Here is a 10,926-nt window from a genome sequence, read left to right as displayed (position 1 = left end):
GCGGTTCAGGAACTTGGAATCTAAAGGTATATTTTCAGATTTGTCCGGGATACTGAGCAGATCAACCTCTGAAAATCCTGGTGCACCTCAGTAGGGGCACACCTTGAGGTCTGGTTTTACATATCAGCCAAGAACTCTGTCCTGCTGTTCCCCGAGCACTTAGTGAAAAAAAGCAAATGAGCAGGACAGTACTGGCTCCTTTCTGCCAGAGCTGGTGAAAAAAATCCTGGCTCATGGTCGGTAAGGAACACGGCAGCAAAACTCGTGTTCGTGCACGATCACAGAAGCAGGCCAGCGTCTCTGTCAGACGACATGCAGTTTGGTTTGCAGGCACTTTGGATCAGGGAAGTTCACAGCCCTTTTCTAAGAGAAAATGCTCAGCCCAGCTAGTGAATTTCCAGGGCAAATTCTGACTGGGAAAGCTGCATTCTGTCTGCATGAATTCTTACTGCTGTTTGTGGTCAACACACTTAGCCTTTCCCTCAGGATCACCGGGGATGAACATCTAATGTTACGTTTAGGAGAAGCTGCCTGGTGTACAACTGAAGCGTAGCTGTTACCATCCTAGTTATGAAGCAGGACAGTCAGAGCCAATGAAGAGCCAAGAGCTGTCTCGGTGTCAGGAGGCACCTGAATAAACATGGTACCAACATGAGTGATCTCGTTTTTGTTTCCTCAGCATTGAGCCAGCAAAGAGCAGCATTGCTCCCTTCCGGGGTCTGAAACGACCGCTCCAGTTCTTGGGCCTTTTTGAAACATCTCTCTGCCGCCTGACACATATTCCAGCCTACAAGGTAATGAGGCCACAGGAACGTTGGCAGGAGGTATTTGGTAGAAGTTGGAAGAATTTGAAAATTACTGGCTGCCAGCAGAGTGGAGTTCTTAGGGTCTCGGGTGTGACAAACGAGCTCTGAGCTTTCAGTAGCTACTTGGAAATGCAGGAAAACTGCCAGAATGCAACACCTGTACCCCCCACGGTTTTTACAAGGATCAAAAGCCATGCCTTTTAGAGAAGGCTTGGAAAAATCATCTGTGAAGGACGGGGATGTCTCTGACTACAAGAAGAGGATTTAAGACAATAGGAGTCTTGCTTGTGACTAGCATCCTCCTGCCGCAAAGGTGCCAATTCTCATTCTTCTGGGGTGAGAGGTGACTAAAACCTCTTTGTCCTCATCCTGGACCTAATCCTACTCGCAGGGCAGAGGAAAATCATACCCTTGGACCTTCCAGTTCCCTTCTCATGTTGGTTTTCCTCCTTCACAATTTCTTCCCTGACTTTTTTTATTCCCCTGTGCCAGGTGAGTGGAGACAAGAACGAAGAGCAAGTCCTGAATGCTATTGAGGCTTACACTGAACATCGGCCAGAAATCACTTCCCGAGCCATCAACCTCCTTTTTGACATTGCCCGTATCGAACGCTGCAGCCAGCTGCTGCGAGCCCTTCAGGTAAACCCCATGTTAGCATTTACCTCACCCTCACAAGGGAAATGTTGCAGTCCCAGTCTTTTCTTCCCCCTGGGACATCATATCTGGGTAAAGTTCCAGTATCACAGCAGAACCAGATACCTTCATTTCATAAGCGTGTTCCTGCAGTGCCTGGACCACGCATTCCTTGCAGGCTTGTAAGGGTCACTCCGAGACTCGACAGCAAGTCAGTGGTACTGAAGTTTCATGTCGCTTCTCTGCAGCTGGTGATCACAGCCCTCAAGTGCCACAAGGATGACAAAAACATCCAGGTGACGGGCAGCGCGGCGCTGTTCTACTTGACCAACTCCGAGTATCGCATGGAGCAGAGCGTAAAGCTGCGGCGCCAGGTCATCCAGGTGGTGCTGAACGGCATGGAGTCCTACCAGGAAGTCACAGTAAGCAGCCCGGTCTCCTTAGGCTCTCATAGTCTTCCTTCTCTGTATTAAGTCTTTAGTCTGGCGTTAGTATCTGGATCTTTTAGAGCCTCCAGGATGTGAGCCAAGGCAGACACCAGAGAAGCGATTGCCCACATCTGCTCCTTGCTGTCACTCAGTAATGGGGATCACATGCAGGGTGCTCCTTATCCACGTAATCTTCTCCAGAACAAAGGGAAGAAAGGGGTAATAGCAAGGCTCCTTTTTATCTGATGATAGTGGTCAAAGGGTGAATACACCACGCAACGTTATCCCAGTACACCGCACAGACGTTACGATATCACTGGGTTGCAGAACGGCGACTGCTGCGTAGGGAACTTACAGGCAGTGAGGAACTGGCTTGGAAAGCGCCGGGCTTTGGGTGATTGCCTGGCCCTGTGGGCTAGACAGGGGGTGAGAAGAGAGTACCGATAGAGCATGGCGGAAGCACAGAATTAGGTAAGAAGGTCGCTAAAATTTTAATGGTCATAGTCAAACAAGAAGCTGGTTTTCGTATCAGGCATCCAGGAAACATGAGGTGATGGGGTTTGTATTTTCATAGCCACTTGGCCCAGCGTTTGTTTCCTTTTGACCCAGGTACAGCGAAACTGCTGCCTGACGCTGTGTAACTTCAGCATTCCCGAGGAGCTGGAGTTCCAGTACCGCCGAGTCAATGAGCTGCTGCTGAACATCCTTAACCAGAGCCGGCAGGATGAGTCTATCCAGCGCATCGCTGTGCACCTCTGTAACGCTCTGGTCTGCCAGGTGGACAACGATCATAAAGAAGCCGTGGGCAAGATGGGGTTTGTCATGGTTGGTATGGTCCCAGGATGTCTACTTATCCTTAACCCAGGCTAGCACAGTTCCCTTGCAGCAGTCCGCCAAAGACATCCAGCCAGCGATCCGACCCTGCGGTATCACAGGAGGGAACTAGTGTCCCCCCAGCAGTGGTAGCCTTTCCTGGAACCTGCCTCTCCACGTGACATCTTTAACTTGCTTACCAGCCCTAGAAATCATGATCTCAGCCACAGGCTGTCAGTGGGAGCAGGGAAACAGTGTAACCTTGTACCTTATCTCTTTACCGCGTCATATTACCATCGTATTACCTTGTGCCTGGCTTCTTCTGCATCTCCCTGAGTTTGCATCAGCTTTCCAACTCGCGTCAACCCATATCCCTCACTTTCTCTAAGAAACACAAAGGCCACTGCTCTGGTGCAGTTGTACCACATTCTAGACTTTGTTATACAGATCAAAACTGACTTGGCTGCAAACTTGACCACTTGGGGACTGTGGCATAGTTCAGCTCTGTGAATAATTGCAACGTCAAACATAACCCAGTCTCACTGGTTTAGAGAAAGAGACACCAAGTAGGTTCTCTACAAAGGATCAAAACTGCATGTGCCTGCAAATGGGCTGTAGCCAGCCCTGTGGAGTTACAGCAGTTAGTTTTAGCTCTGTGATTCTTGAACTGTTTCTCACTGTTCCCCTTCCTCTGCCCACAGACAATGCTAAAGTTGATTCAGAAGAAGTTGGCTGATAAAACGGTGAGTGTTTCCCTAAAAAAACATACAAATATTTTCTCTTCAATCTGACTTAGGCATGGAAATCAGTCTAGAGCGCCAGCTCAGCTTCTCTAACTAACACAAGACCTCTTAGCTAATACTGCAGAATTTCCTGTCCCAGGGTGAGGGCAGGGGAATGTGACACAGAGGCAAAAATACTAAACAAGAAAAACACTTGCTGACAAGTTGAAAGCGAATAACAAACTTTTCTTACCTCTGAAGCCATCTAGGGTGATACCAGAGAGGAAGCACAAGTGGTTGGTTTGCACTGCGCTCCCACATTATCAAAGCTCTGTTTGTGTGCCTTTCTCTTCGGCTCTGTAGTGTGATCAGGTGATGGAGTTCTCCTGGAGTGCCCTCTGGAACATCACTGATGAGACCCCTGATAACTGTGAGATGTTCCTTAACTACAGTGGCATGAAACTGTTCTTGGAGTGCCTGAAGGCAAGTATGTCTGGTTTCCTCTAGAGGAGATGCAGGGCCTGGACAGGGTCCATGACTATGCTAATCTAAAAACCATACTTCTTAGGTTGCCCAAACATAAAAGAAAAAGCTTGCATTTTTTCCTCTTTCTCACATCCAGCCACCCAACCAGAGAGCAGAGAAACTTACACTCAACAAATTGTTCTCTTTCCTGATCTTCTATGCAGTCTCCCTGAAGCAGGGCAGCAGTGAGTGGTGGGCCCTGGCCTCAGTTCTCTCGTTTCACACCTGTCTTTAGCGCTAGAGATCCCATTTAACGTCAGCTAAAGAGCCATTGACTGACTACCCAAAACCACTCAGCCTTTCTGGATGTGCTGTACAATCTTTCTCCAGGGTTGCTCATTCGTTGTAGCCCTGCTTTTGTATAATCCTGTTGTTCGCTTGCTTAGGAGTTCCCAGAGAAACAGGAGCTGCATCGCAACATGCTGGGCCTCCTGGGTAACGTAGCTGAGGTGAAGGAGCTCCGCCCACAGCTCATGACCTCCCAGTTCATCAGTGTGTTCAGGTGCGTGCCCAGCTAACGAACAGCTGGGCTCGGGCAAGGTGAAAGCTCTAGAGCTCTGCTCCTGAACGACCCAGAGACTTTTCAACCTCTAAATGATCTTTTCTCCCTTGGCAGCAACTTGCTGGAGAGCAAAGCAGATGGGATTGAGGTGTCCTATAACGCTTGTGGGGTGCTGTCCCATATCATGTTTGATGGGCCAGAGGCTTGGGGTATATGTGAGCCCCACCGAGAGGAAGTTGTGAAGAGGATGTGGGCAGCCATCCAGAGCTGGGATATCAACTCCAGGAGAAATATCAATTACAGGTGAGGAATAAGAAAAGAGTGGTTCCCTCACCGAGCAGCCAGGGCTGTCACAGGAAGCAAGCACCAACAGAGAGAAGGAAGGAGGTAGAGCTCAGCATGGAGGCTCTGTTGAGAGGGAAACGTCCTCAGGGATGTATTCTTCAGTGAGGGTTTCACATCTTCCATTGAAATACGTTACACAGGCTGCTGAAATGAGACACCTTGCATGGCAATTCCTATGGGAGGAGTGTGTGAGCTCAGCAGAATTTCACCTGCTTGTTTCTGGTGAAATTGGATAGTTCAGGAAACCCACAATCTGACTGTCTGGGACTGCTTAAGCTTTTTCCTCTGAGACTTTTGTCCTTTACACCTCCTTAAGTCAGTTTGCTTCTGAAAGTCACAGGTTGCTGTAGCTTTCACTTTTCTCTGGGGGATATTTAGACATGGTTCCCAGAAATTCCTTCAAGGGTTAATACAACTAGTGGAATCCTCCAAAGCCCTTCCTGTAAGAGGGTATCAGGTACTCTGTATTCCCATAGCACCTGGCAGGCATCCAAACTGCATGGCGTTCCAGTGCCTGTTCTACAGTATCGCCACATTGCTGTTGTCAGAAGAAACACAGCAACCATTGCACTTGAGCAGCCAGCTTTGCCTTGGTAGAATTTCGTTTTGCCCGCTCTACAGAAAGGTCAGTGCTGCTGGGTTTCAGCTGTTGTGAGGATGGAAAGCAGCTCTTGGACTCGGTTGTGTTCCTCGCAGCGATTTTTCTGGGCAGCACGTTTATGCTCAAGTGGTAGGGCCTGCAAGCCTGCCAGCGCTGCCATGTGACACAGGCTTAGGCTTTGATGCCAGCATCTTTGACCTGCCAATGGATTTACGTGCTATAGTATCTATGAGAACGGAATTTGTATTGCTTCGAGTGGCAAAGGTGCTGAAAGAAGCAGCTCCTGGATTTTTAACAACTTCTGCAATATTTCTGTGCAGGTCTTTTGAACCAATTCTTCGACTTCTTCCACAAGGCATCTCCCCCGTCAGCCAGCACTGGGCTACCTGGGCACTGTATAACCTGGTCTCCGTGTACCGTAAGTTCCCTTTTTGAAATCATGCACCGTGCTGTAACAGTTCAAGGTGTGGATCTGAGCTTGTTAGCTAAAAAAGCCTTCCCAGGCTTCCCTTCACTTGTGAGTAAGAAGAACCTTCTGGTCTCCGTGTACCGTAAGTTCCCTTTTTGAAATCATGCACCGTGCTGTAACAGTTCAAGGTGTGGATCTGAGCTTGTTAGCTAAAAAAGCCTTCCCAGGCTTCCCTTCGCTATGTGCGTAAAAAGAACCTTCTTTGAATGATGCAGGAATGTCCAGGCAGCACAGCCAAACAAAAAAATCAATGAGCTTTAGTGCATAAGAAATTCCTTCGATGTTTTTGATCCTTATGGCCATGCTCTTACATTCTCAGCCATTCTGCGTTTGTTGTTTTCACAGCCAGGGCACCTCTAGCAGGCTGGCTCCATAAAAAAGAAAAGTTTTGTGGCTTCTCGGGCCACAGGCTTCTCCTTCCCCTCATGCCACCCTTTATACCACTCCTGTGAAGGTTCACAAAGACCTGTTTTATTCTTTCCTTTGCAGCTGACAAGTACTGCCCACTGCTGATCAAAGAAGGTGGGATTCCCCTTCTGAAGGACATGATTAAAATGGCCTCAGCACGACAAGAGACCAAGGAAATGGCCCGGTAGGAAACCAATGCACTGTCATCAACTCAAATTTAGCTTTCGTTTAGTTTTTCTTCTTCTGCATCAAGTAAGACTGCACTGATGTGTACGTGGGGTGAGAAGCAAACACAGGAGAAGAGCAGGAAAAAGAGGATGAAAGCAGAGGACTAGAGAGGTGTTTGTAGGGGGGCAATACACACAGATCATTCAGGGTTGATGGATGCCAGGCAGATCGGTTGCAGAAGGGGCTGCTTGGATGGGGGAACCCCCTGGCTAATTCCATCTCTTGTATCAATAGTCTGCAGTCACTGCCATTCTCCATGCTTGTGTGGGCTCCCTGTGTCCAGATTGTGTTGGCCTGTCAGTAAAATTGCTGACTGCACAGTATAAATGAGAAAATTTTTCAAAAGGTGGAGAGAGTCCATCACCTTTGTGAGCTTCCCCAACTTACTTTGTTACGTGCCTTTCCTTTGGAGTCATTCTTTCAGAGTTTTAAAAGCCAGCTGCAGTTTCTAATCGTTGGCAAACTGAGACCTGTGATTTCATACCTGCAGGATGAATATAAAAGCAAGAGAAGTAGCTTTTGTGGAGTATGCTGGTTTTAACACAAAGAACAGTTGATGCGTATCTCAGAAGGGACTGCCTGCTGAAAATTGTGTGCATTTATACAGAGATCAAGCTGTTGGACAGTTCTCACTGTCCCACGAGTGTTGTGCAATAAGCTTTAAACTAAACCTTCTCTCCTTGTCCTTGTTTTATCCATAGGAAAGTTATAGAGCACTGCAGTAACTTTAAGGAGGAGAACATGGACACTTCCAGATAGAGGCAATCACCTAATGCCTCTTGCCAGCACTGTATCCAGCTTCTCTCTAATTCACTGTACATAGGGAGGACTCTTTCTTACCAACTCGCCTGTTGGAAGGAAACTTTATGTGTGTGTGTGAGACCCTCAGTAGATGAAGGTGAACAGGGGAGGGGGGAGGGACTTTTTGCACAACAAAATGCTTTCCTTAAATTAGTGGACTTTTTTTGTTATGAAGTTTCAGGTTGAAGTTCTGTGTGTATGATTTCTGTATAAAAAGAAAACAAAAAACAAAGACAACTACATTATGTATCTTTTAACCTTTTTATTTTAGACCACACAGAGAGCCTCAAATGATCATGAGCTTGAAGACCTAGTTGTGTGATCGCTAGTGTGACATCTTTATTCCCCACTTTTTAGAAAGTTCCCTTTTGCTGTACTGCATGAGGTCCTGTAATGCCTGCAAGAACACCAGTCCTGAATCGGTATTGGCTGCTCAGTGGGGTTACAGGCAGTGATGAGTTGTTACTCGTTTGGTCAGAGAGGTCGGGGGACGCAATACTAGAGAGTTAGACCAAAAGGACTGACCTTTTTAGTGATATTTGTAAATGGAAGAAATGGGGAAGAAAGATCTTTCAAGTCAATTCACTCCCTTAAGGGTTTTTTATAGAAGACTCACATTAATGGAAGCACTGCTAATTGTATGTGGGTCATTCAGAAATAAGACATTCCATCAGAGTTAAGAGGTCTGTTTGTCCCCTTTGGCAGCACGGTAGGATCTGCCAGCCTACCCAGCCTCAGAAAGTCAGGGATGACCAGTAAAACCAGTTACACATCCTTGGCAACACAGAGCCTTTCTCTCTAAGGCAGCCTGTGCAACAAGGAACAAGGTTTGTTCACAAAGGGCTACACATCTTCATTTCAGTCCTTCGCCGCCTTTTTAGTTGTCTTAGGTTTTATGGGGAAGGGCTACAAAGGCCAGAGAACATATTTCCCCTCTGCATAATAAGCTCTGCTAGGCCCAGGCCCGAGCGGCTTGTGCCACCTGTGCAAGTCCCCGTAGTGGACTGGAGCTGTTCTGCTCTTCTTCAGTCTGCATCAGTGCAAGCCGTGCTCAGGGGCAAAGTAGTTTCCCTTTATAGGAAGCTCACTGTAGCACAAATGTGGTAACTGGAGGTGCTAAAGTCCTCTCCTGAGACTGAGGAGTCTTCAGGCACCCTTTGGAGGGCGAGCGCATGAAATAGCACCTCTTGTTCCACCCCGACATCTTCCCCCCTCTTCCGGGAAGCAGAAGGCCCTGTTCTTACTTGACTCCCTCTAGCACTTACCAGTGTAGTCCCACTCGCATCAGCAGCGTTACTCCGATTTATACGAGGTAGGTGAGAGGAGAGTCCCACTAAGGTCTTCGCACGTAAGACTCCAGACCTGTAAAAGCTCAAGAAGCCAAAGGCCAAGGTTTTCATCCCAGCCAGGCACTCAACAACAGTGTGCAGTCCATGCACAGAGCCCTCTCTTGCCACAGGTCTTTCACAATTCACAAATCTTCCATTAGAAGGGATGTAGGAAAGATTTTTCACGTCTGGTAGCGGTAGGAGGAGACCACGACCATGCAAGCTGGGACATTTCAGGCCTCTGAGCACAGTTAGCCTTGCTGCTCTCTTCCCTTGTGTACACTGCTCTCAGATTTGACTCGCTGCTATGAGGTTCTTCTAATGCTCAGAGTTAATGTTGTCATTGCTGAGCACACTATAGACAGATCCTAGAGACACAAACTGACACTTTAAATGACACAGCTGCCCTGGAGAGGTTTACTTTTTCTGCCAACATGGTGTTACTCAATGTCTTTTATTTTTTTTCCTTTTTAACCATACGTCATTTGTTTTGATATTGTGAGACCTGTACTTTTTTCTTTAAGTATTTTTCAAACTTATATATATTTTTGTGTCACTTTTGAATTGTTTTCATATGGTTTGCAAAACTTGACAAATTATACTTTTTTTGCAGTTGTTTGATTGAAATGTATTTTTCTCTCTCTTATTCCTGTTCCCCAAGAATTTGTGTCCCTATAAACTTTGAGACAGGGAAGCTTATCTCCAGATTCAGTTTCTGTATAACATTTGCTCATCTTCCTTCTAAATGCAAAACTAAGAGACGCTGCAAATACTGCCAACCAGCCTCACAGCATTAGGGGAGTCAGGCTTTGCTCGTTTAATTCTCCGTTTAGCACCACTGTCCTCTTGAACTCGTTTCACATGACAGTGCCACCCACTAGGCTTTCTTTCTTCCGGATGTCCATCTAGTGAAAGCCCCTACCACTAAAATCTTGAATCACTTGACAAAGAGCACTCAAGGTTCCAACTGTGTTGGTGAGGTGGGAGCAGAGCCGAAGGGGAAGCATCACAGATGCAAGAGGTATCAAACTTGTGTCCCCTGAAAGCAGCTGCCACACCAAGGAGACAGCTGGAGCTCAGGAACTCCCCTCTCAGCTAGAGCAGACCTCGGCCTCGTGCTGTAATCCGAGCCAAACAATCAGGCTTTACGCTGAGGATTTTGGCACAACTACGTGAAGGTTAATGGACAACCAATAGCTTGGTTTCATCTGTCTCAAGACCCCAAACCTTTGGGGTTTTCAAACCAGTGCCCCTAAAACTAACTGATGTCTCCCATGCTGCAAGCTGGACCATGGTATCCCAAACTACCAAGATCCAAGCTGCAACAAACTTCTGTTTCATGCCGCAAAGGCAACCTCTGTCCTCACTGCTCACACATCCTCACCCAGCTGTACCTGGGCCTGAACCAGGATAAAAAGATTTTAAATTCCCAGCAACGTGGAGATTAATGGAGTCAGGGCAGCCTGCCAGGAAAGCTTAGCTTTCTGAAATCTGTCATGATCCCAAGGGGAAGCGGAAATTATAACTGGTCTGTTACAGCTAGCTGCACATAAGATTTCAAGTCAGGCCGCCAGCAAAGTAAATTCCTGAGACGGTGTTTTAAAAGAAAGAACATCCCTGCTAGTGTGACGTGAGTTTTGGCTACAAGCTTCAATGTCTTGAAGCTCTTGCGAGCTGAAAAATAACATTTACCATCAGTAAGGAGAAAAAGAGAGAAAGGCATCCTCTGAACACCTGAGCGTAATCCAGGAATTCTTGTAATTGGGAGTTTGAAACTAGGCCGTACCTTGGTTTCCCTAACTGAAACAACAGGGCTCGTTGCACCCTGGGCATAATGCGTGTACCATGACTTGAAAGCACATTTAGGAAGTAAAGAGAAGTTAATGAATTGATGCTGTAGAACCAATGCCCAGGACAGAACAGGATAGTTGTCTGCAGCCATCATACCAATATTCTGCAAAGGAGGGGAGAGGAAAGTGGCTGATTTTTTATGAAGGTCTAATGTAAAAGGGGAAGCTGGATACCCTGAAATGCTTGGCTGTTACAGAGCAGCCTCTCAGGCCTTCCAGCTTTGCTAGATGAAAGGACTGAACCAGGAGACATCAACTCCAACACAAAATTACAGATCCAACAACCAACCCTGCCCAGAAATCTAGAAAAGGGTTCTATCTGTCAAATGAAAAGGACATGTAAAGATAGGGCAGAGGGGTTCCTTGTGCTCTGTACTTGTCTCATTCAGAATTTTATTCAGGTTTTCACTACTACATTTCCTTTAATATTAAAAAAACTTGCCAAGCAGAGCACAAACACAACTGAG

The 10,926-nt window shown here is 46.9% G+C and overlaps 1 protein-coding gene across 1 annotated transcript in view; it reads left to right on the top strand.

The window, feature by feature from the left end:
- ZER1 (zyg-11 related, cell cycle regulator) overlaps nt 1-7,742 on the top strand; it is an 11,975-nt gene extending 4,233 nt beyond the window's left edge. The window contains exons 5-15 of the mRNA XM_009868549.1: nt 680-794; nt 1,299-1,445; nt 1,688-1,861; nt 2,477-2,692; nt 3,382-3,423; nt 3,766-3,885; nt 4,314-4,429; nt 4,544-4,732; nt 5,696-5,793; nt 6,334-6,436; nt 7,182-7,742. Coding sequence (XP_009866851.1) covers nt 680-794; nt 1,299-1,445; nt 1,688-1,861; nt 2,477-2,692; nt 3,382-3,423; nt 3,766-3,885; nt 4,314-4,429; nt 4,544-4,732; nt 5,696-5,793; nt 6,334-6,436; nt 7,182-7,239 — 1,378 coding nt within the window. The 3' untranslated portion in view covers nt 7,240-7,742. The remainder of the gene's footprint in view (nt 1-679; nt 795-1,298; nt 1,446-1,687; nt 1,862-2,476; nt 2,693-3,381; nt 3,424-3,765; nt 3,886-4,313; nt 4,430-4,543; nt 4,733-5,695; nt 5,794-6,333; nt 6,437-7,181) is intronic.
- Nucleotides 7,743-10,926: the final 3,184 nt, after the last annotated feature.

The sequence above is a fragment of the Apaloderma vittatum genome, unplaced genomic scaffold, assembly GCF_000703405.1.
Source record: "Apaloderma vittatum isolate BGI_N311 unplaced genomic scaffold, ASM70340v1 scaffold37994, whole genome shotgun sequence".
NCBI classification, from domain to species: domain Eukaryota; kingdom Metazoa; phylum Chordata; class Aves; order Trogoniformes; family Trogonidae; genus Apaloderma; species Apaloderma vittatum.
This window is presented reverse-complemented; position numbering and strand designations above follow the sequence as displayed.